The sequence below is a fragment of the Periplaneta americana genome, chromosome 1 (assembly GCF_040183065.1).
Source record: "Periplaneta americana isolate PAMFEO1 chromosome 1, P.americana_PAMFEO1_priV1, whole genome shotgun sequence".
NCBI lineage: Eukaryota > Metazoa > Arthropoda > Insecta > Blattodea > Blattidae > Periplaneta > Periplaneta americana.
In genome coordinates, this window is record NC_091117.1 from 42061565 (window position 1) to 42088841 (window position 27277).

Here is a 27277-nt window from a genome sequence, read left to right on the forward strand (position 1 = left end):
TTCAGTGGATTGCGTTCTATCACCTACATAAGTTTGTTATAGGGGAACAATTTACAAAACTCCGTTGGTCTGCGCATGCGTCAATCTTAAAGAGTGGCACAACATACTATTCACCTCCTCCTTCCTAATTGTCAGCCAATAGTAGCGCGTACTGATGGGAGTGATGCGTCAGATGACTTGTCAATCTGTAGAGATAATGGTTCAGATTAATGGAGAGAAACTCCAGACTCCGCCTTCAGCACAGCGGTAAGGTTTAATAACCTCCTACAACGGAGTTTTGATAGTTACAGCCCTATAGCTTACATAGTACTACGCGCCCAAGTTAAATCTGCGTCCGGAAAGAATGTGATTCACCATTCCTTCTCCCTCTTGCCTTTGTGATCTATGAGTGAATACTAAGCTGATAAAGAGGTGTTTACTGTTCGTGCCAGCGAGTTGTATGAGATAGTGGTGAATAGACGTATATAGAAGGTGTTGAAAATATTGTACCCGTATAAATACTGTGAAAGTGTTAATATTATGCACCGTATTTCTTACACACATTATATTACTTCACTCATTGCATTATTTCTTGTAACATAACTTCACTCGTAGACGAAACAGTAGGTTGTATACTTAAAACTAGAGCAATTAGATTAACTAGTGCTCGTCTCTTGCATTCACGGGACGCAAATTTAATTTGAGGACGTAATAAAACTTTCAACTACAACTGACCAGTGTTGCCAACCATAAATGAAAATTTTCTTTGAGAACAGACGATATTTTCTGTAGATTTCTTTAGTGCAATAAAAATTATCTGCAGATCTCGTTAACATGTACTATTCCATTAATAATAATAATAGTAATAAAAATAACCTTACCCTAACTTTAATTGCATACCGCAACCTCCAACATAATTCCGGCACTAAAATATGACACAGAGAAAAAAATTCTACAGGTTTCGAAGTATTAGTCACAATAAATTTAATATGCAATAACTTAAAAATATGTTCTTATTAACATAATCACTCTAATGTTCCACTCTAATGTTGATACAAAGTATTATACTCATATAATTATGAAATATTTAAAATATGCATGAAAATCATTTTTCCACTATCGAATAATTATATACATCTAACACTTCATAAATATGTATACATATATTTGTTTTCTTTAAGCGTATTCACAGGTAGTATCTTTTAACTCAATTTCATTCTTGAAGCTATACTTATACTTATTGGCTGTTAAGGAACCCGGAGGTTCATTGCCGCCCTCACATAAGCCCGCCATTGATCCCTATCCTGAGCAAGATTAATCCAGTCTCTACCATCATATCCCACCTCCCTCAAATCCATTTTAATATTATCTTCCCATCTACGTCTCGGCCTCCCTAAAGGTCTTTTTCCCTCCGGCCTCCCAACTAACACTCTATATGCATTTCTGGATTCGCCCATACGTGCTACATGCCCTGCCCATCTCAAACGTCTGGATTTAATGTAACTTTCTCCATTCTCTTGTAACTTCATCCCTCTTAGCCCCAGATATTTTCCTAAGAACCTTATTCTCAAACACCCTTAATCTCTGTTCCTCTCTCAAAGTGAGAGTCCAAGCTTCACAACCATATAGAACAACCGGTAATATAACTCTTTTATAAATTCTAACTTTCAGATTTTTTGACAGCACACTAGATGACAAAAGCTTCTCAACCGAATAATAACATGCATTTCCCATATTTATTCTGCGTTTAATTTCCTCCCGAGTGTCATTTATATTTGTTACTGTTGCTCCAAGATATTTGAATTTTTCCACCTCTTCGAAGGATAAATCTCCAATTTTTATATTTCCATTTCGTACAATATTCTGGTCACGAGACATAATCATATACTTAGTCTTTTCGGGATTTACTTCCAACCCTATCACTTTACTTGCTTCAAGTAGAATTTCCGTGTTTTCCCTAATCGTTTGTGGATTTTCTCCTAACATATTCACGTCATCCGCATAGACAAGAAGCTGATGTAACTCGTTCAATTCCAAACCCTCAGTGTTATCCTGAACTTTCCTAATGGCATATTCTAGAGCAAAGTTAAAAAGCAGAGGTGACAATGCATCTCCCTGCTTCAGCCCACAGTGAATTGAAAAAGCATCAGATAGAAACTGGCCTATACGGACTCTGCTGTATGTTTCACTAAGACACATTTTAATTAATCGAACAAGTTTCTTGGGAATACCAAATTCAATAAGAATATCATATAAAACTTCTCTCTTAACCGAGTCATACGCCTTTTTGAAATCTATGAATAACTGATGCACTGTACCCTTAGGCCTATACTCCCATTTTTTCTCCAATATCTTTCTTGAAGCCATACATTGCTAATTTCATTTTAGGTAAATATTTAGTTGGCTGTATCTGATAACATAAGTTTCTCACGTCTTTTCTAGAGTTCATCAGTTCCACAATCATTTTTGTTTCCAATCTGTTTTTTTGTTTAGTCTTCATGAGATTTATTGTTGCAAATGTTCTTTCCACTGCTGAATGTGGTAAAGACAGAATGCTTCTCACTAGACGTGACATTAACGGATACATCACAGCACCATCTCCTCGTCTCATTTTGCTAACCATTTTCCAAAATACATATACATCAATATCAGCTTCCATATCAAATGTTTCATTGCTTAACTGTAACCACTGTCTATCGATGTCGTTCATTTCAGAATGGTGTATTAGGCTTGTTAAAAGTGATGCAAGAGGTGCAATTGATGGTGATCTTTTTGCGATGGTGTTAGTAAATTAATGTTCTTCAGTGGGGTTTCCTGAAATGGAAAACGTTTGCATATTTGTTGTGAACCTTCTATCAAAAAATCTGAACACTTGACACAAAATGCCCTGAGGTCATTTTCACTTAGTATATTTGTCTTATATATGTCGCCGAAAACTGTTAAGTCGCCAAGTTGACAACACTGTCTTTTGGAGTGGACAACGTCAAAGAACGCCGAAAACAATCGAAATAAATAGCTAGATACAAACAAACCGGTTTCCCTAATGTCGGTTGAAAACAAATTGATCGCGGCAACTATAATTATAGCAATGGTGCAGCGGAATTCGTTGTTGCATGATTTCTTTTATTTTTATTTCCCCGTCTTTTTTACTACTGTGCACGTTGTTTCGGCATTATGGATAAATAAATCTGTTGGCATTGCCCAATTGACTAATTGTGAAGGTGGATTGCCGCCGATCAAAAATTACTATACGGACGGAAGAGTAATATTTTGCCAGGCATGCCTAAAACAGTAAGTATTTTTAAACTACTTTGTAGACATAATTTGGAGTTCGTCGTTTTGATTTCCTCCCCAGTTGTAAAAGTTTTGACATGTAGTTTAATAATAAGTAAAGTGTAAAATAAATAACTAATTTAGTATCTAATTAAAATACCTAAAAGTAAATTTCAGATCCTAAATATTGTTCTTAAACATTAACAAATCTAATAAAACCTTTTTAGTTGTAAAAAAATATAAAATGAAAGTCTATTGGCCCTGAAAATTTCGGCCTTAGTTATGAGTTATGCTAATGTAGCTTGAGTACTGCTTTGAATGTTGTCATTTAGTTATTGTGAAGTGTAGTTTAGGAATTATTTATTTTATTGATAAGTGATTTCCGAGTAACAGTAAAGACTAGACAACAATAAAAAAGTACACACACAAAGTCCCGTGACGTAATGGCGTGGTCTAAGGCATCATGCCTTTGATCAGCGTTACGGGATGAGCACTGAAATTTATTCATGAAATTTCTGCCAGTGAAAGAAGTGGGGATCTACAATGAGTAGCATAACTCGGTTTTGTACGCCATCTGTAATGGCAGGGTGGATCATTGTGCCAACCATACGTTACTCCGTACTGGTTAGATGATCGTTCACCTTTCCTGAGGCATGTGGATGTGAGGCCAACTGTCAGCTGGATGGCCTTGATCCTCCATGGGCTGGCGCGCTACATATTACTCCAGACACCGTATGTTCAGACATTGAATTATTATTATTATTATTATTATTATTATTATTATTATTATTTGTATTGCATTATATGTAGATTTCATGTTTGTGGAATAATTACACATAATTACGTTCTACGTTCTGTAGTCCCTATCTTGAATATTGGCTTTCAGTGGTGTTAATATGTATGTATGTATGTATATACAGTATATATATTACACTACTGTGCAATGTCAGATGTCTTTAAGGGGAGAGGATGGTTAAATTTGAATTTTTTTCTTAATAGATGCTCAGTTTTCATTTTTGTGTGTAGAGATATCATTGTTGCAACAACTTAAATTCTAGATTAGTTAAGAAACCAGCGTACAATCTTAGAGAAAAGTTTCGTCGCACAGAAGTCCCAAAAAGGAGGCAATGCGCATGATCAGAGCACGTGCGACCTGGTTCACAAGAAAAGGATTAGTTGAGATAATAAAATTAGTTTTGTTGTATGTCTGATTATGCACACTGCCTCCTTTCAGGGACTTACAAAGTATATGCGCGAAAAAAAAAACATTTTTCTAAGACTGTACTTACAGTAATTCACTAAAATTACTATGTCTCAGCCACTTTTAAAGATAAATTGAACATCTATGCGACATTTTACTCCTAAAAGCACGTTCTTTAAAATGTCTGCAGCATAATTTTGATTTGGCTTTCAAAATTTTAAGATAACCAAAACGGGTTAAGTCCACTTTTATGAAAGCACTGGGCTAGTTTTTTATCCACCGATCTACGGACTAAACTAGTTTTTAAGCGACATGCACAATAGCGCAAAGTTTTAGACAAGCCTTGGCTTTGTTTTGGAAGGAAACAAGTTAAAACATAATGATAGAGATCTCAAACACAATCATATAAATGTTCCCCTCATTCATTCATAGTGTTCTGCCCGAGGGCAGGTCTTTCACTGCAAACCCAGTATTCTCCAGTCTTTCCTATTTTCTGCCTTCCTCTTAGTCTCCGCATATGAGCCATATATATTAATGTAGTCTATTATTTTGATACGGTATCTTCTTCTGCCCCGAACTCTTCTCCCGTTCACCATTCCTTCCAGTGCATCCTTCAATAGACAGTTTCTTCTCAGCCAGTGCCCCAACCAATTCCTTTTTCTCTTCCTGATCAGTTTCAGCATCATTTTTTCTTCAAACACTCTTTCCAAAACAGCTTCATTTCTTATTCTGTCTGTACATTGCACACGCTCCATTCTTCTCCATATCCTCATTTCAAATGATTTTAGACGCTTCTCTTCATTTCGTCGTAATGTCCATGTTTTTGCCCCATACAATGCTACACTCTACGCAAAGCACTTTACTAGTCTCAATATAAATGTATAATTCATAAAAATGGCCAAATGGACTGAGCGAGTTTTGAGGTCACACTCTTCAATTATATTTGAAGAATGAATTTTAGAGGTACTTTTATATAAATAATTTTTTTAACATTTTCTGTTTGTGAAGGTGCTTTAGGTTTATCTATTTTAGTTTCTATAATTCGTAGTTATGGTAATGATTATTTCCAATCATAGCCTATGTTATGTTGCAATGTTAAAGTTTTTAATATATTTGATTTTTTTAATCCCTTTATGTTTGTTGAGTAGTTCTTGATGAATAATTCAATCATTAATATTTCTTTTATGTTTTTTATTTATATTTTCTATACCATGGAGACATATTTTTCAAATCCAACAAAATAAAAGCAGTCTATTATAGGGAAACATTTCCTAATAGTCTCTAGAATTTCTGTACCAAATATCATGCATGTAGCATTATTAATTTCGAAGACATAGGCCTATAATTTTCTGTATGAAATGAAGCAAAAAATTAAAGAGTTGTCCTACGGAAAATTGCAATCAAAGTTTACGCCATTTAAAAACCCTGTGCATCACAGCTTTAAAAATGGTGTTATAGGAGCTAACGGGGCCATAAATTAAAAATGCTTGTAACATTTTATATAATGTATTTGTCACATATGACAGAGTATTTTAGAGGGAAACAAATTGAAAATAATTAAATTTACTGGAAATTGAAATCAAATTTTAGTGTAGTGTAAAACCCTATGGTCTACCGCTGTACAGTAACAGTTAGCACGTCTGACCGTGAAACGAATGGGCCCGGGTTCAAATCCTGGTTGGGACAATTATTTTGTTGAGGTTTTTCCCGGGATTTTCCCTCAACTCACTAAGAGCAAATGCTGGGTAACTTTCGGCGCTGGACCCTGGACTCATTTCGCTAGCATTATCATCTTCATCTCGTTCAGATGCAAGATGACTATAATAATTAATAAAGTATCGTAAAATAACCGATTAAAAACTCTGTGGTTTAAAAATGGCGTTACTGCAGCCGACAGTGTCATAAATGGGCGTTAAATTTTATGTAATGTATTATTTTGTTACATATGAAATAGTATTTTAAAGGTAAAAAATTGAAAATTTACTCGTTTTTCACCATATTTAACCATTATCTCCCATAAATGTAGAAAGGAATGTGAAAGTGGAAAAATCCTATCTTAAACTTCGGTTATTGCTCACCTTTTCCTGAAAACGATCAGAGTAAGGCAAGTTAAAACTAGAAATGGCGGTAATTTATATGACTATACAAAATTTGAAAGAGTAAAAGAGTCTAGTTTTATTAATGATCAAAGGACATAATTTTATAAACTAGAAGATTGACATATCTACACTTTAAATAGTTATGGAGATCATTTAGATCAGGGACGTCAAAGCGCCTGTATTGCGTGCTCATACTACAAGCAATACAAATCCAACAAGGTTCACTTTTTAGCAAGATAAAGTACAAACATCGTTCTTAAGGAAATGCTGTGCGGATTCTTGAGAGCACGCAGTATAGGCGCTTTGACATTGACATCCCTGATTTAGGTAACGTAAAAATTGTATATTCAAAGATAAACCACACATGTTGGGCCAATTATACAGTGTTCATAGATTTGATAAGAAACGTAAAAAATTATATATTACAGTTATATGAACACTAATAAATATAATATAATTATTAAAAAATTAGTAAAAGTCAGACATGTTTCGAACCGCATTGTTGCTTGGCTTAAAGGAGACTGACCAAAGCCAAGCAACAACGCGGTTCGATCACCTGAACCAGCCGTCGTGGTAAAGTCACTGAGGATGGAGAAGCATCTCCGAAACATGTCTGACTTTTAATAATTTTTTAATATTTATATTATATTTATTAGTGTTCATGTAACTGTAATATAATTTTTTTTACGTTTCTTATAAAAATTGTATGTTATGTTAAATATATATTTCCTTTAATTGATTTGCAGGTTGGATTTTTGACTGGAATTTGTATTCCGTGCTACAGCCTTCTATATAAACTGATCCCCGAAACAAAACCAATGCTTGACCAATGTCAGGCGAATCTGGAACAATGGAGGAACATAGACGAGGAAATAAAGAAACAACAAAAGGAAGGAGATGGAGTGGACGCTTTGTCATTCCTGGATAAAGTGCTGGAAACATCAGAAAAACTTGTGAAGGAACAGACTGAAACTCCTGCGGAGGACTGTAAGTTAAAAGAGAGTGATCAGAACCAAGAAACTGCAAGAGAGGAAAAGACTTCTGTAGAAACAAGACTTGAACAGAGTGAAGCAACTGAAGAGGACGTTGACGTATCAGTTCTCATACAGCAACTGACAGACGAAGAACTCGATTTGGAGTTACACAGTAATTCGAAAGTGGGCAGCGTCTAAGATACGTTTTCTGTGATCTGGTTGACTGGTACAATTTGTACTTTACGAAGTGTTTTTAACGCGAACAAGTTGTAGAAGAATTCAGACGATAAGTTTAAAATTAGGAACACCTTTAGTATTAGTCGGTAGACTTGAAGAAGTCGTTAATGCATTGCGCAGAATGTGAGAGCAGTTGGATGTACTGAAATGGAACTGTGAAAATTGCCGTGCTAAAATACTAGAATAGTGCTTTTTACTTTGTAAGAATGTATCCGCCAATGTAAATAATCTTAACCTATAGTGACCGTCAGTTGCAAAGGCGACCCGATTCAGAAATCTTCTGCGCATGCACAGTGACCCGATCTCGCAAATTAATGATTTCGTTGAAGTAACTAACATCTGCTATACTGTACGTGTAAAAATATTTTATGACATTTCTGTAGCTTTTCTATGGAAATTTCCATATTTTTTACGTTGTTTAGTGCAACAAAAAATACATAAATTAATTTAACACAATTAAGAAATAGTATCATCTTCCTTATCAGTGGTTCGACAGTCAGATGTGAACCCTGGCCATCTACAGTAGTTTTTTATTTATTGGACAAATATTAGAAAAATAAAGCACATGATGCTAACCCCACCTAAAACAACACAATACATCACATTAAAAATGTTCACACTTGTGGAGTAACTAACGGCTAGCGCGTCTGGCCGCGGAACCAGGTAGCCCGGGTTCGATTCCCGGTTGGGACAAGTTACATAGTTGAGGTTTTTTCCGGGGTTTTCCCTCAACTCAATATGAGCAAATGCTCATTTCACCGCCATTATCACCTTCATCTCATTCAGACGCTAAATAACCTAAGATGTTGATAAAGCGTCGTGAAATAACCAATTAAAAAATCACATTAAATAGGACAAACGAGCCCACACCTGTGGAGTAATGGTCAGCGCGTCTGGCCGCGAAACCAGGTGGCCCGGGTTCGATTCCCGGTCGGGGCAAGTTACCTGGTTGAGGTTTTTTCCGGGGTTTTCCCTCAACCCAAGATGAGCAAATGCTGGGTAAGTTTCGGTGCTAGACCCCGGACTCATTTCACCGCCATTATCACCTTCATCTCATTCAGACGCTAAATAACCTAAGCTGTTGATAAAGCGTCGTAAAATAACCTACTAAAATAAAAAAATAAGGACAAACGTTCATGCACTAGGCCGGATTAGAACTTGATTGTAGTCTTCCCGAAACGTCAGAGCTACATGCCTTAACAGCTGCGGCTACCATAATCAACAATTAGGAGCAGTATATATTTTTAGTTGGTTATTTAACGAAGTTATATCAACTACTCGGTTATTTAGGCCAAACATCGATGGATTGGTGGATAGCGAGATGATATTTGGCAAGATGAAGCCAAGAATTCGTCATAGATTACCTGAAATTCGCCTTACGGTTTGGAAAACCTCGGGAAAAACCCAACCAGGTAATCTGTCCAAGCGGGAATCGAACCCACGCCCGAGCGCAACTCCTGATCTTCAATATTTGAGGAGAAAAATTCGCTCCGGCGCCGGGGATCGAACCCGAGTCCTTGGTTCTACGTACCAAGCGCTCTGACCACTGAGCTACGCCAAATTCTATCCACAGCGCCGGATCGAACTCTCCTCCTTCAGTGGTTCCCTTTGTGGCATGACTCCAAGTTAGGCATATACGTTGACGTTTTATGTATAAGTCAACTGCCATTATACAAGGGACGCACTCAACTGAGTGACTGTTTGGTCGGGATTAATTGTCAATATTAATTGTCAATATTACAGATATTATTCTGTAGAACAAATTAATAAAATCTTTAATATATTCTCATAGTGCATATTTCTGTACAGATTACTGTCCACTTAACTGCGGAATCCCAGCCAAACAAGTCACTCAGTTGAGTGGCAGTTGACTTGGACATAAAACGTCAACGTATATGCCTAACTTGGAGTCATGCCACAAAGGGAAACACTGAAGGAGAGGGGTTCGATCCGGTGCTGTGGATTGAATTCGGCGTAGCTCAGTGGTCAGAGCGCTTGGTACGTCGAACCAAGGACCCGGGTTCGATCCCCGGCGCCGGAGCGAATTTTTCTCCTCAAATATCAATTGTCAATATTACAGATATTATTCTGTAGGACAAATTAATAAAATCTTTAATATATCCTGATCTTCAGACAAGTTCCTCAGCCAACATGTGACAACATATGCGCAGAAGCATCTAAACTGAGTCGCTTTTCTATCTGACGGTTACTGTAACCTAATACAACCAAACGTGCTTCTACTAATGTCGCAGCAGTCAAATTCAACGGATAGTGGATTGTGTAGTAGAAGAAGACTATCATATGTGACTACCGACTAATATTAAAGGCCGACGGAGTAATTTCTTCTGACAAGCAGTTACTTAATATTCAGCAAATAACTTGAGATGAATATTGAAACGAAGCGGGACTTCAACCCATGACGAAGGATATGAGGACCATTAATTATACGTAACTGAATCAGTACACAATATTAAGCTGAGCAAAAGTTTTAAATTTACTTACTAACATGCGAATTTATGAGCCAAATACCTACATTTTTATGATCTGCTATATACAGTTAGTTACAGTAGTACATTTTCCCATATCATTGTACTCATAATTTTTTTCAATATTAGCATTATCATCGTTCTAACCATGGTTAAGTATTAAAATTGTAGGCCTATATTTTCCTAATATGCATGAACTTTCATAATTCTGATACTCCATTCATTTAGTGCTCTGCCCAAGGGCAGGTCTTTCACTGCAAACTCAGCTTTCTCTAATCTTTCCTATTTTCTGCCTTCCTCTTTGTTTCCTCATATGATCTATATATCTTAATGTCGTCTATCATCTGATACCTTCTTCTTCCCCGAGCTCTTCTCCTGTTCACCATTCCTTTCAGTGCATCCTTCAGTAGACAGTTTCTTCTCAGCCAGTGATCCAACCAATTCCTTTTCCTCTTCCTGATCAGTTTCAGCATCATTCTTTCTTCACCTACTCTTTCCAACACAGCTGCATTTCTTATTCTGTCTGTCCACTTCACATGTTCCATTCTTCTCCATATCCACATTTCAAATGCTTCTATTCGCTTCTCTTCACTTCGTCGAATGTCCATGTTTCTGCCCCCATACAATGCCACACTCCATACAAAGCACTTCACTAGTCTCTTCCTTAGTTCTTTTTCCAGAGGTCCGCAGAAGATGCTCCTTTTACTATTAAAATATTCCTTGGCCATTGCTATCCTCCTCCTGACTTCCTGGCAGCAGCTCATGTTACTGCTTATAGTACACCCCGAGTATTTGAAATGTCCACTTGCTCTATTGCCTCATTTAGAATTCGCGTTATAGGTGCTAATTATTCTGAAGCAACACAGCAAATTAGTAATATATTCATATTTGGAACTACAAATAACAGCGACGACTTGCCTTATGAAAACAGGATGACTGCATTTCTATAGCCAAACTTCCAAACATTATTTACAATTTCCAAATCCTCTAATTTATCTCCCATCATTCTCAAACATGACACAAGATTAAATTAATTGACCGAATTACATCTATTGCTTTTTATTGGTACTTTGATTGATTGATTGATTGATTGATTGATTGATTGATTGATTGATTGATTGATTGATTGATTGATTGATTGATTGATTGAATTTTAATTCAGAAATGGGATTGAATTCTTTGTAGCTAAGAACACTACAGAGATATTACACGATATGGTCCTAAGAGAGTTAACCAAAATACTTTGGTAACATTTTTACATAAACACAATATCAATCGTGTAACTGTAACTACGAGGGTTAATCAAGAAAAACTGAGACTGATTTTTTTTTTTTTTTCACAGATGTTCATTATTCTACGTTAACGTTTACATCATCTTTTTCAAAGTAGCCCTCTTCTACTTGAATGCATTTCTTCCAGTCCTTGAACAATAATGCAGGCCATTCTTTGTTAACAAGAATTGTTAATAATGCTAATGTACAAAAATAGTTTTATGATCTTCCAAAATGTATAAAATAAATAACAGGTATTTGGCTCTCAAATTTGTAAAAATTCCTATATTATTTACACAATAAATATGAAATAATTCTGTAGGTTATGGGATTTATGTTTATTTCTTGTAAGTAATATGTCTCTGTAATGAATTTTACCATATTTATGGTTACTGTTAGTGTTTCAGTTTAAATCTCATTAATTCAAACTGTGTTAGTTCTGTGTCCTGTGAATGAAGAATTAAAACATAACTTACAGGCCAACGTAGTTTATTGGCATACTCGTCCAAAATATCGCTTACAAAAACAATGCAATTCACATGTTGTCACACGTACCTATTATTATTTTCTTTTCTTCAGTTGTTACAAGAAATAATGTTCAGAAAACAAAGAAATTTCATTCACAGAGCATTGAGATGTGGTATAACATGACTCTCAGGGAAGTATTGAAAGGAATTCATGAATAAAAATAATGAAATATTTTAAGAGGTATGACTGCAGATAGCAAAAGTTTGGAAATCAAATTCAACTTCGTTTTATAGAAAAAGATAGCCGTGTTGACCATTACAAAGGACGTAATAAGTTATTTGTAATGTTATACATCTGATAGTGACGATATGAAATTATTACATATGTTATATAGTTTTATAAGGCTTCATTGGTAGTTTTTGATGTTGTTTCCAGATTTATTTTTGCTTTACTTCAAAATTACCTCTTGCAATTGACTCATAAATAATTTTTGTAATATCGATTTTTGCAAATATATTCTTTAAGTACAAAACGTAGGTTTTAATTTGAAAATTTTAACAGGATTTAGAAAAATGTTCTGTACGTATTCCCAGAGTGTCAGGTTAAGTATTATTGTACTAGTCATTTTATTATTTTCCATTGTGCTTTGTATTACAACTTACTGTTGTCACTGGGATCAATCTTGGAGGGTAACAGCTTTCTAGTCTTTCTCAATACAAACGCAAGTTTAATATGAAGTGAACGTGAACCATCTGTACGAATATCTATTTCTGTCTGTTATAAAAAAATTGTTTTATTGTTGCATCATGGAGCAAAACGGTAACTATTAATTTATTATGTATACAGTGTGATTCAGAAATACTTGTACAAACTTTGGGCTCAGTTTTCCACACCTAAACAAAAAAGTTATATACATATGTCTGAGAATTGAATCAGAAATTTGCAAAAGGAACCAAGTCCATATTTTTTGCAAATTGAGTTTATACCCGTTTCTGGCTCTCCATACACTCTTCTTGGATTTCAGCATTAAAAGGAACCAAATCCTATAGAATATACACATTTAAATTGTGTATCAACATGTTTGGACTGTTATACATCCAAATCCATACAAAAAGTTTTTTTTTGTTGTTTTCTTAAAATTTACTTTTTTGGACTTAGTCCCTTTTGCAAATTCCTGATTCAATTACTGGTTTATGAGCTATAAATAAAATGGAAAGATTACATCCAACGACGAAACACAGATGTCATTTTTACTCCACGCTGACAGCATACATTTACAATAACACGTGAGTAATGTAATGAATCTTTCAGTTTGTTGTTTCTCTACTCAGAATTCATAATAAATAACCAAAATATTCTCTACTTGCTTCAATGTAGGGACAAGTCGGTTGTGTCAACAAGTTGTTGAACTGTACCTCGAAACTTTAGCGTTCAATGTAGCCTTTCGATTAAAATTCATACGCCCAGCATTTCCGTAAATATACACATATGACATTTTTTTTCCTCAGCTCCAAAGTCTGTAAAAGTATTTCTTAATCATAATACCGAAGATCTTAGGTTTAAGATCCGATAAATAGTCTAAATTGAATCTTCAGTAAATAAATACGGCACTGGGACTAAATTGAATCTTCAATAAATAAATAAGGCATTGGGACAGGTTTCTTCCCTAGCAGTTCTGTGACTTCCAGCCTGATTTCATTATTTTCCATGTCTGGAATGTGTAGAGCTAGGCGACGAAACGAGTCCTCTGCGCAAGTGATGAGTGGAAGTGGCTGGGCCAATGAGGTCACCTTCTGCCGCGCGCATCTTACCCCTTAGCGGCCGCGCACCGATGCAGCCCGCAACACGCACAGTGCGTTTGGCTCCGCTCATTCACATCTATCTCCGCTCAAATGCGCCACCTATAATCTTTCCGCTGTAAGAAAAATCCTAATATAAGCAATAGTACGTGACTGAAGTGAGGCTTCATTGGCCGCTGTTTGGCGCCATAGATTCTCAGTATATGTTCCCGCCTACTGTTGTACATTCTGTTTCATGTTAAACATTTCCCGTTACTCATCAAGTAGACCTAACCTCACTACTATGCATTCGTTTGCTTAGGAAACATTTACTTTATAATTATTGTAATTAAAACTCACTTAACTTATTATATACATTTAAGACTATTTGTTTTTCTCCACTTTTGAGAGAGTTTCCACTCTTATGTTTAATAACCAAACACACCGAGGATGCAGAAGCCATACTTCAGTACCACTTGCTTACGTGAACAACTACGAGCTCAAGTGACGCCAGCTTGTTACAAGAACAGACTACCTCGGTATTACTGTTGGTATTCATCCGCGTTCATAGTACATAACAAAATATAAAAGTAACTTTTATTTTACATAGCGTTTTACATATGAGTGAAGTTATATGTTTCATTGTATTTAACAACTAGAATTCAATTTTTTATTTTCAAATAATACAAGATTGTGGTTTCCAAATACGAACTATATTTTCCTGCGTCGTGTGAGTGTTTCGACTGGGAGCCAATCACGGGTATGACAGCAACGTGCTTATGTTTACATTAGGATTTTTCTTACAGCGAAAACAGTATAGGTCTACAGATTCCAGGCACAGGCTTTATTTCTAAATTCATCACCAGCTTATCACCATATCGACATGTTCATCATATCACCATCATGTGAACATTTTTTCAGCACATGAATATCATTACATGATATTTATCAATATCATTACACGAATATTATCAGTATATACCACATGAATAAAACCATATGATCTGTTATAGGCCTAATCCTAATATAAACATCGTATTAAATTCAATATAACTACACGAACATCTTATATTGTGCTCAAATCACAGCATGAACATAATCACGGGAGTATTAGCATCAAATGATTATCACATAATTATTATCACCGTAGCAACATAATCGCATGAATATTATTATAACCAAAGCCACCGTTTCTGGCGCGTGAAATAAGTAATGGGAACGTTGAGAGCGAGCATCTTATCTTTGCCACAGTCTGTGAGCGAGAAAGCTGACAACTGTGATTGGCAGATTGCTGACGTCACATCTGTTTAGCCGAAGTGACAACAGATATCACTGACTGGACAGTGTACTCAAGGACATAACCCGGAAACGCAAAGTGCGAGTGTCTTGCCTTTGACGTAGACAGTGAACAATAAGATTGGCAACTGTGATTGGCACATTGCTGACGTGACGTGTTGGGTGGTACCGTTCTAAGCTGCACTGGCAGCTGCTTTTTACTCAAGGACACGCGCCAGAAACGCTACCACTGACTGTATCACATGAATATCATTGCCCGTTCATTACCACCACACAGAATACCACAATCACATGAACGTCGCACAACCAACCGTCGTGGAGCTGGTCTCTCAATCCGAGGCTGCGCTCGAACATAGGTTCGAATTTAGTTTGGATTTATTACTTGATCGAGCTTTTCCGATATTTTCCCAGACAGTAAGGAAAATCTCAGGTAGCCCTAATCCGTGACGTATTCTGAGTCTCATGTCGTATAGTTGATACAATGTCATCATATAACCGATTAAAAATATTGCATGATCATTATCACCACGTGAACATCATAACTTAATCACTATCATCTTTTATAATACGAGTGCTGATAGTTTCTTGATAATTTAATTGAGTTTAAAGGATGTACTGTATGTTGTCATGATATTTTTTTCGATACCAAAGGTCGAGAAAAAATTATCTTACGATAACATATACATGAGTTTAGAAGCTCCATTAAATTATCACAGAGAAAATATCAAGTACGAATTGTATTCAGTGAGATAATTCCGATGCGAGAAAGATACCATTTTGATTGGAATTTTTATAATATAATCATGATGTTCGTGGCAGTGGCTTACCTCATTCATCTTCGTAAAACACACAATTTTATTACCTTTATTGCAAGGAGAACAACACGGATATCTAAAATTTAATTTAAAAAACTGAACATTTCAGGTTATAGCAACATTATGAATGCATGTTTTCTCTACCGTAATTGAATGAACCAGAGATGGTAAGAATAAAAGAAATGAATTATAGAAAAAACTAAACATTTGAGGTTATACACATATGCATGAGTATAGGTTTTTAACATTAAGCTTAAAGTTATAGGCCTAATAATTTTATTAACTCTTTTTCCATCAACTCTTATTTGTAATAATTAATGGTACAATTGTTATAATTAATTACTGTTTTAGGTTAAGAGTTAGAAAGTTAGATGTTAGCGCTCGATTGCTGATATTTTCTTGGAGTGAATATGCATGAGTACAGGCTTGCTATCGAAGCAGAGATGATGGTAAAAAAATTAACGTAGGATAAACAAATGAACGTAAGAGAAAAAAATTATTGGGTATTAATTTTAGAGCACCATGCTATGTACTATCAGTTTAATGAGATTCTCATAGGTCAATTGAGCGTCAATGAGCTGGGTGATTAGCTGTAATGGTGCTCGTTTGGAATTATCATGTGAAATTCTTCACACGATCATATGTTCGAAATATGAACTTATCCTAATGAAAGTGTGTCAATTACGCCACCTTCCATGGAGTCTAAAATTTAATTGCAATAATTCACTCGCAGGCGTAGATCACCACTTTTTGAAGCATACACTGTGGTATAGAGATAAGGTTTTGTGTTTCTTGCAGATGACAGACACGCCAGTCTGCAGAGCTATTTTTTTTAGCGATTTTTGTGACGAACGTTTGAAAATAGCGCCAATATTATTTAATCCATCCTCTGTTAAAATTGGTTTGTTTCTATGGAGATTTTTTTTTCTTAACACTGACCTCGTGCTCTGAAATCTGTTCACTATCTTATGTCCTCCCAGCCTCGTCGGTAATAAACTCCGTACTGTATCGGCGAGACGATTCATGCTTATGACTAGGGATAGGATTTTGATGAAATTGCATCTTTTTTCTAGTAAACCAGAAACATAGCTGCTTTAGTGTTTATATGTTATGTGATAAACTAAGTGTTTTAAGACATATTTGTTAGGGCATTTTCTGCATTTTTTTTGCCTGTTTCAATTCATAAGGGCATTTTGTGTTTTATTTGGTCATTTTTGAGGCATTTTCATTTAATTTTCACCATAAATCCCAATTATTAATGTAAAATAATGTTTATTTCCTTTGATATTTTCTCTACAAATTTTGTCCAATAATACCCATTTATTTTGTATAATATTTGAATCGTTTTTCTATATAAATATTGTCATTTTAACGTAGTACACCCCATATAATGTATCAGTCCAACTACCCCTTTAATATAGACTCTTTTATACTGCTAGTTCCGGATAAGAGTGGCCTTGTGGTGAACTACATGGAAACTACATCAGGTAAAATAATTAATTAAAGTGTACTACCCAGGAACAGTGAAACGAAGAAATATCAGTAATATGACCAAGCTCCCAAGGACTCTCTCACCTTAGGAGTCTACTTATGAGCACTGTGACAACAGGAAGCCCTTGCCCTTACGGGATATGTACGGGCAGAATTTATTATTATTATTATTATTATTATTATTATTATTATTATATTATTATTATTATTTTTATTATTATTTTATTATTATTATTATTATTATTATTATTATTATTATTATTACTTAGAAAAAATTATGTAAAATTAAATAAAGTTAAATGTTGGTACTTGAATTTAATTTAATTACTATTCTAAATATTAAGTAGTACAAAGCCTCTTTTCTTACTAAGTCAATTATGTAGGATCAATTTTTAGAGCATTTTAAGGGCATTTTTGAAAGATTTTTAGGTCATAAATGCATTGTTTTTAGAAAATTTTTTCATGATTCATAGGTCATCAAAATCCCAGCCCTACTTATAACATGTCTTACACACAAACATTCTTTCTTCTGGTGTCAAATAGCGAACCATTCTATGCAATATCTCACACGAAACTGAACTCGTAACAATCGCACAATTGCACAACACGCATGGGCGTGTCCAACGCGAAGGGAAATCGGGAAGCAGAGTGGGTGGCGGACGATAGACTAGCGTCGGCCGGGTCGCATGCTGTAAGTCGGTAAACCAAACCAATAACAACTCTATATAAGCTACGAAATGTTTTACAGCTTCCATCTATGTAATCCCAAGGGGTCAATAATTATTTTCACATTAATATTTTTATCACTGAGAAAAATAAATATGTTCGAGAAAACTTTGTCCAATATGATATACCCGGGACTAAACACGTACTTGCTTGCTAGAACTTCAGTTCACTGTATCAAGTGATAACCACCATAGTGTCTTCAAGATATAGGTCTATTACTTTATATGTTAGTAATAAAATAGTATTTTCTGTAATATCCTGTTTAAATTCAGATAATATACTTGCACTGTTTGGTTGCTCACCACCTTTATCAAGAACTGCATGTTCTTAGTAAAGGATAATGCACTAGCGGGACATACATATAACGTATCCTTTCTAAGATTGGTTCTTGTTGTCACAGTTTTTACGTAATTGTTTGGCAATTTAAACTTTCATAAGGCATCGTATTTTATTATAATAATTGTAATGAATTGTGCTACGTACATTGCTAATACAGATATGTAAGCTCTTAAGCAACTGTGTGACATTTTCATTCCACACGTAAAGCAAATTGATGTGATTCTTAAAAGAGAAATTATAACGTAGATACCAAACATGATGTATATTTTTATGTATATTTTATACTGTATCTTCTAACTATATATGTGTATGTATGTGTAGTCAAATCCCAATTTAATGTTTCTCTTTTCTATGGTAGAAACTGGTAGAATTAAATATGTGTGAAGGAAGTAAGAAAAAACGAATTTTATTTTAACATAATAACAGTATACTTCTTGTTTACACAACTTTTAACACTGTATTACTTCGGAATATGTATGATAAGACTTTCTTGTGTTAAATTCTAACGTACCTTGTTTACATGTTTCGATCTTTTATGAGTCATCCTCAGAACTGGTCGTTGTTGGTCTTGGCGCCTCTTATTTGTTTCCTGTGAGGGTGTGTTCGTGGTGTAGTGTAGAGTCAAAGAGTGTGTGTTCTGAAATTGAGTTGTGTGTTGAGAATTTCGTTGGGGTGTGTTTTCGTGTGTCTGTATATTTCATATTGTTCTAGTGTGTTTAGTTTCTGGCTTTTTGGTTGGATGTGTAGTATTTCCATGTTTGTGTTGATGTCTCTGTGGGTATGGTTCGCATTTTTTATGTGTTCTGCATATGTGGAGGTGTTTTGTAATTTTGTTATGGCTGTGATGTGTTCTTTGTAACGTTTTTGAAATGATCTGCCTGTCTGTCCTAAGTAGAAGTTGTTGCAGGTGTTACATTTGAGTTTGTATACGCCTGTGTGGTTGTATTTGTTTGTTTGTGTTGTTTGTGTGTTGAGATGTTTTTGTAGAGTGTTATTTGTTCTGTATTCGATGTTGTAATTTAATTTCAACATACCACCCTAACATAATAAACAACATAATACGTAAGACAAAACATAATCACAAAAAAACATAAGAACAAATAACACTCTACAAAAACATCTCAACACACAAACAACACAAACAAACAAAACAACCACACAGGCGTATACAAACTCAAATGTAACACCTCCAACAACTTCTACATAGGACAGACAGGCATATCATTTCAAAAACGTTACAAAGAACACATCACAGCCATAACAAAATTACAAAACACCTCCACATACGCAGAACACATCACAAATGCTAACCACACTCACAGAGACATCAACACAGACATGGAAATACTACACATCCAACCAAAAAGCCAGAAACTAAACACACTAGAACCGTATGAAATATACAAACACACGAAAACACACCCCAACGAAATTCTCAACATACAACTCAATTTCAGAATACACACACTCTTTGACTCTACACTATACCACACGAACACACCCTCACAGGAAAGAAAACAAGAGGCGCCAAGACCTACAACGACCAGTTCTGAGGATGACCCATAAAAGGTCGAAACATGTAAACAAAGTACGTTAGAATTTAACACAAGGAAGTCTTATCATACATATTCCGAAATAATAAAGTTGTGTCGTTGTTTGCGGTCTAATGTCCGTGAGTTAAAACTTTGCAGAGGGCAGGTAAAATTTTATTTTTAGTCAGCTGTTCCCCGCCTTATCCATTTCACAGCTTTCCAGAAAGATTTCTCTGCGATATAACGTCTCGATTGAGACTCTATAAATGTCTCTGTAATGCTATGTCTCCCGAGATCGCAGAAGCCTTTGACAGTCAAAGTAGGAAATAAAATAGGGGGGAATGGGGCACATTGAGCCTTAATAAGCTGTAACTTTTAAGGAATCTAATAATTAGAAGGTAAAAATTAAGTGTTCAGTTTTAAAATGAAATCATAAACAGAGAAGCATTGAATGTGGATTTTTAATTAAAGTAGAATTAATGTATTATTTATTTATATGTTTACATAATTTATGTTCAGGAAATGACTAACAGCAAAGTGGTTTCATACTTCAATAAACTTACAGAAATCCTACCTCAACTGTGATCCATACAAGCAACTCTGTTTTTGTTTTTGCATCATTAACTGTGAATATTTTTAGTAACATGGATGTCACACACAAACCATTATACTTCACATTTATTAAATATATATGTTAGTCTTGTATAATTACCATTGAGAGAATTTTTCTATTTTTATTTTCTACAATGACTTTCCTTTTACCCTTCCATGACATTAAAGTATTAAATGATAATTTACCGTCGCAAGATTACGTCTTAGCTACATAGTGGTGGGAGGAGAAACTATCCATAAAATAAAGTCGACATGTTCGACAATATAATGTCATGAATAATGGTCCTTTGTGATTATTAGAGTCCTGCGTTTGGTTCCTTTGAGTACAAGTTAGATGCACATGGATCATACTAGCTTCACTTGCATCGCAGAACTCTGACTCATCTCCCCGCTCCGTTTCGTGTTTTTAAAACTGGCTTTCCGTGTGTCTGGACAATAAGAATAATACTCAAGTACAAAATATATCGTCACGTGTATTTAATAACAAACAAAATATTTATTTAAAGTTATCTTTTGAGCAACATAAGATTATTCTGACAATAAGTAAAACCCATCTATGTTCTAGATAGACCAATTTTTTGTTTCACAATATATTTTTTCACCCGAAAAGTAAAAACCAATGCTCATTATTTTCTTCCTGTTTTTAGGGTTTTGAATATTTAAATTTCACTTTTAAAATAAATAAAATATTTTATGCTCGACCATGCCGAAATGTAGTAATTATACACCTGGTAGCAGCCCTTTAACCCTGCGTTACTCATGTTATAAATATTCTCACCATTGCTCAGGTGGGGTTTCACAAACCCCATTTTAAATCTATACTAGGTAATAATAAATCTGTAGCCAAAATTTTTCTGGTAATTTTCGATTTTCCAAAAATAATTGGTCCTAACATATATAATTAACCACCCTGAAACCGAAAATCGCTTTTTTGAAATTTTTGTTTGTTTATATGTCTGTCTGTATGTTTGTTACCTTTTCACGCGATAATGGCTGAACGGATTTCGATGAAAATTGGAATATAAATTAAGTTCGTTGTAACTTAGATTTTAGGCTATATGGCATTCAAAATACATTATTAAGGGGGGTTATAAGGGGCCTGAATTAAATAAATCGAAATATCTCGCTTATTATTGATTTTTGTGAAAAATGTTACATAACAAAAGTTTCTTTAAAAATAATTTCTGATAAGTTTTATTCCTTGAAACATTTTGATAGGACTGATATTTAATGAGATAAATGAGTTTTAAAATTAAAATAACTGCCATCTAAGGCCGTGTAATGAATTAAAAAACAAACGACTTCGTCTATAAGGGGCCTTGGACAGCAACAATCGAAAGCTATGAAAGATAGCCTACAGATAATGTTTCTGTGTTTGTATGAAGTAATATCGGAAGCTAAATTAACCGATTTGTATAATTAATTATTAATTCACCATTGGAAAGTTTAGTTTCTCTAGATGGACATAATGCTATAATGTTATCACAGTAACTTCTGAGTGAATCGAGGACAGGTAAGATTAAAATAGATTCTTATGCACAGAAAACTTGATAGGCTATTCTGTATATTCGTTTCCTGTATTTCCTAAACTAATTTTTATGACCAAATGAGTGGTCTCTGGATCAAAATGATCGCATTTTAATTTTTTAATTCAATTTAAATTAAGTAACATAATAAACGATTTATCCTTCTATCAAACACGAATGTTCCCTGGATCAAATGTCCTATTTTAATTATATAATTACTTTATATTTATTTCTAACGGGTGCAGCGGAGCGCACGGGTACGGCTAGTAACTAATATATTTTTCCGCAAGTTTCAGAAATCAGATAAACTCAATTAAATATACTATTCTTAGTTCACTTAAACAATTTCTTAAGTGAACTCTTCTGGATGTGATTGAAAAGTACACAGATGCACAGAGTACACACTAGCTCCATCTCTTAGATTTTCGTTGAAATATACGCACCGGGGTTTACCATACCCCACCTGAGTAATGCAGGGTTAATGGACCTCATTAAAGTACACCTATTCATTAAAGTTCAGGTGTTCCACCAATCAGAAACCACCATTGTAGCAATATGAAAGCGAAAGTATCGATTATTCTCGGATATGCAATCGAAAGACAACTAGCGAAACGTCACGGAGGCTGGAAATCCAATACTGTCGCAGAAGGTTATGTTCTGTTACTATAATAATTAGCGTTAATAGTAAATAATATTCAAATAAATTCAATTTGTCATCTCGTTTTTCAATGTCTAAATCAATTTCAAGGTTATATCAAGATTAATCTTTATTTTGCTCTCTAGATTATATCAAGGTCAATGACATTTGTTGCTAGGAAAAAATCAATACTTTCGCGTCTGCGCACATCTCACAATTTACGAGCTATTGCACAAGGTCACTTCCGCTCCCCAGTCAGATAAGAATAACATGAATACTTATGAATAATTTCAAGTTAGAAATATGGTCGAGCATAAAAAGTCGTATGAAACTTGCCTATAATGGTAATTAAGACGCTCGTATGAAAATTATGAAACTCGCTTGCTCTCGTTTCATAAACATACTCGTCTTAATTACTACCATTATAAGCTCGTTGCATAATGTACTATTATCGAAGTGGAATTTAGTTTAGAAGTAAATAATATAATTATTTAGTAAAAGAATTTAAATTTCAATATTCACAATTAACAGTGAGTTAATGGTGAGATTGTAAAATATATTGTGGCCCTGATGTTTCAACTTTTGTTCATTTAGAAATGTTTGTAGGTTGTTTAGGTCTCCATGTATCCGTATTCACTTTTCTTTAAGAGCAGAGTAAAACTATACGAGTAAGTTTGTTAGCTCTATCAGCCCTGAACTGTTACAGCTCATAAAAGAAAAAAAAAGCTGTAACTTATATTTTATGTAATTTGTGTTTAATATTAAAGCAAATCGAAGGTGTTGAACAGCAACTTCATACCTTCGTATGTCAAAAAATTATATTTTACAAGAGACCGAAGAAACATTTTAATATCTTGATAAGAAACAAATGTCTGACTTAAGAGGGTATTTAAATCTGTTCTTGTGAAGTTTTTATCCATTCCTTAATTTAAGATGTGTTTGCAGAAAGTTCGAGAAAATGTCTTTAATGGGAATCAAGTGAAATCTTATTATGTTCATTTTTTTTGACAGACGAGGTTGTTGTTCAACACCATCGAAAAGTTACATTATGTAACACTGCGTACTTAGTTTTGTGTTGCTATCGTGATTATGGATCTTTCCCTAGAGCGCCTACATCGTTGCAATCTTGGTGAAGCAAAAGAGGTGGGCTCTTTCTGTGAAGGATTGTATACAGCATTGGACGGAGGTGCGCAATAATAGACCAACGAACAATTTGAAAAAAAAAAATGAGAAATTTGCACAAATCTTCTGATGGCAGGTTACTTTAACTCGGAAAAAATTAGGAGTGCGATATCTGAATTTTACTAATATTTATAAGCAAAAATTCGTTTATTGCATAAAATTTATTTATTTATTTATTCATTTATTTATTCATTCATTCATTCATTCAAGAATTAATTAATTTATTTATTTATTTATTTACTTACTTATTTACTTATCTACTTATTTACTTATTTACTTATCTACTTATTTACTTATTTATTTATTTATTTATTTATTTATTTATTTATTTATTTACTTATCTACTTATCTACTTATTTACTTATTTATTTATTTATTTATTTATTTATTTATTTATTTATTTATTTATTTATTTATTTATTTATTTATTTATTTTGCTTTGAAATATTAATTCAACTGCTGATCTCTTATTAAAAATAGGTTAGGCCTTTTAGGCATTATTTGTGCTATTTTTGTAATAGTATGAATGTTATAATACTTACTTACTTACTTACTTACTTACTTACTTACTTACTTACTTACTTACTTACTGGCGTTTAAGGAACCCGGAGGTTCATTGCCGCCCTCACATAAGCCCGCCAGTGATCCCTATCCTGAGCAAGATTAATCCAGTCTCTACCATCATATCCCACCTCCCTCAAATCCATTTTAATATTATCTTCCCATCTACGTCTCGGCCTCGCCAAAGTTCTTTTTCCCGCCGGCCTCCCAACTAACACTCTATATGCATTTCTGGATTCGCCCATACGTGCTGCATGCCCTGTCCATCTCAAACGTCTTGATTTAATGTTCCTAATTATGTCAGGTGAAGAATACAATGCGTGCAGTTCTGCGTTGTGTAACTTTCCCCATTCTCCTGTAACTTCTTCCCTCTTAGCCCCAAATATTTTCCTAAGAACCTTATTGTCAAACACCCTTAATCTATGTTCCTCTCTCAAAGTGAGAGTCGAAGTTTCACATCCATACAGAACAACCGGTAATATAACTGTTTTATAAATTCTAACTTTTAGATTTTTTGACAGCAGACTAGATGACAAAAGCTTCTCAACCGAATAATAACACGTATTTCCCATATTTATTCTGCATTTAATTTCCTCCCGAGTGTCATTTATATTTGTTACTGTTGCTCCAATATATTTGAATTTTTCCACCTCTTCGAAGGATAAAGGTGGAAAAATTCGAATATCTTGGATCAACGGTAACAAATATAATACGTCTTGCATAAAATGTATTATAAAAAAAACATTTATTTCGATGACCAGTATGTCGAAACAGGTTTTTGGCGCTTGGTCTCTTATTGCGTAACTCCGTCCAATTGGAGTTGTACTTTAATGTACTTTTTACAGACTCAAAAACAAAATTTGGGCCACCAGAATTTTTTTCCAAGTTTCAGTTATAACTGGACTGAGCACTGAGTAAATACTGAGCATACGCATAACTAGAACTTAGAAAATTCAGGTGGCCCAAATTTTGTTTCTGAGTCTGTATGTACAAACTATGAGGAAGTACAGGGACATCATTTTATTTTTACTAACATTTTTAATATTAACCTCTCTATATCTTTAGAGAACCGGAAACACCGCTTGCTCCCCCCTCCAAGACTGGAGTTCGATGATACTGGCGTAAAAAACAAATCACTCTACTAGGTATAGGAAGGAAGAAAAGTAGTTCATCCATTTACGTAAACTAGGAAATATCGCGATTTTGAGTTTGATAATTTTCATTAGGTTTTTCTTTAATCAAAGTACAGTACTGTATTAAGAATAAGTGTTTTTACTCACAAAGTGAGTTATCCATGCGAACGTATTCATTATGCAGTGTATATTATACTGTCTACAGCACATTAGCGTACAATATACAGAAAGAAGTTAAATTGAAAAATAATCATAATATGAATATTTAAACACAATTTTGAAAATGGTGGCCGTTCATTTCGATACAGGCTTCAGTTCTTTTGTACATATTATCGCACTATAGACTATTGCATCTAATTCCAATTGCCAGTTTCGTCCTTCGTACTAGTAACTCATGTTGAAATAATTCTGTACCTACTCTACGTACCGTAAATTCAATATTCACTTCTGCCCGACCCGAAAATATAAAATTACTCAGACATGCTATCTACTGTCCGTCCAAGTGGTTATGCCGCAGGATTGTAGAAAGGGAGGAAATCACGTGACAGTTAATTACTTAACGAGGCCCTTTTATTTAAGTTAAATTAAACAGCTGTATAATATTACGTAAACTTCCAATTCCTAAGAGAAATTAATGTTTTCAGAAAAGAGCTAAGACAGCCCAGCTATTACAGAGGGGCGAGCAGAAGCAGGTGGGGGAAATCGGGATGCGACGTAGAGTTCTTTCGTCACTGGAAAACGCGAACATATTTCTGGAACGTACTATACTCAGTAACTCAGTACTGCTTACTATCTGCGGTCTTGGTTCTGTGTGGAATTGTAACTTCCTTAGTAGAAGGGGTGGGAGTGAAGTACATTCAAAAACTCAGGTACAATAAAAATTGAAGTAAAAATAAAATGATGTCCCTGTATAAAGCCGGCAAGATAAAGTTCTGGTGTATTGCACTACAAATAAGAAATACTTCAGTGCGACCGCACCTTGGCCATGATATAAACGTCAAACATTCATATCTTATTTGATGTATGTCTCAGAGGCAGATAAAATTACACGGCGTTGTGGAATGTGTAATAGAATTCACTGTTTATTAGATAGGTCTATTCCTTAATGCGCTTTGACTCTGCGTTGAAACCACAGTCGTGGGTTCAAATCCCGATTAGCGCGTGGAAGGTTATCCAATACATTGTGATCCCTTATGATAGAAAGGTACCTAGCCCGGTGATAGAAGTCTCTGCCGAAATAATGATTTCTTCAGCGATAAGTGGCGGTTTTTCTTGCTTAGGAGCATTCACGAAAATGCCTATTTTTATATATTTGTCTTCAAATGTGTCGCCTCCAGTGGTCTGGGCTCTCCTCTATACCCAAGGGTTGCGGGTTTTTCAGGACGCAAAAATCCGAAGCGCAAGTCTTCCGTGAGAAACTTTAAGCCGTGTGTCCCGTGTCGGAGATTCCAGGCACGTTGAAGACCTTCAAGTCTAAATTACAGCCTCTGGACTAAATTTCTTCTCTCTCGCGTTCTAGTAATAATTCAGTTGAACACTAGGTGGCGTTTGAGGCGACGAGCTTACCAATTGCCCCTCTGCATGTTTAACATGAGTTCAATATAGCAATTCCTTTGTTTTTTAGAACTTTTAACATGTATTTATATTAGGCGATCATCAAG

At 34.8% G+C, this 27277-nt stretch overlaps 1 protein-coding gene and 1 non-coding gene across 6 annotated transcripts in view; both read left to right on the forward strand.

Annotated features, from left to right (window-relative positions):
* Positions 1-20679, forward strand: part of LOC138694873 (probable 3',5'-cyclic phosphodiesterase pde-5) — a 453748-nt gene extending 433069 nt beyond the window's left edge. For all 5 annotated transcript variants that reach the window (XM_069819021.1, XM_069819048.1, XM_069819030.1 and 2 more), the window contains one exon: positions 7299-20679. In XM_069819021.1, coding sequence (XP_069675122.1) covers positions 7299-7724 — 426 coding nt within the window. In that variant the 3' untranslated portion in view covers positions 7725-20679. The remainder of the gene's footprint in view (positions 1-7298) is intronic.
* On the forward strand, positions 9732-9804 carry TRNAD-GUC (transfer RNA aspartic acid (anticodon GUC)). Its single transcript has one exon. It is a non-coding gene; the product is annotated as a tRNA-Asp (tRNA).
* Positions 20680-27277: the final 6598 nt, after the last annotated feature.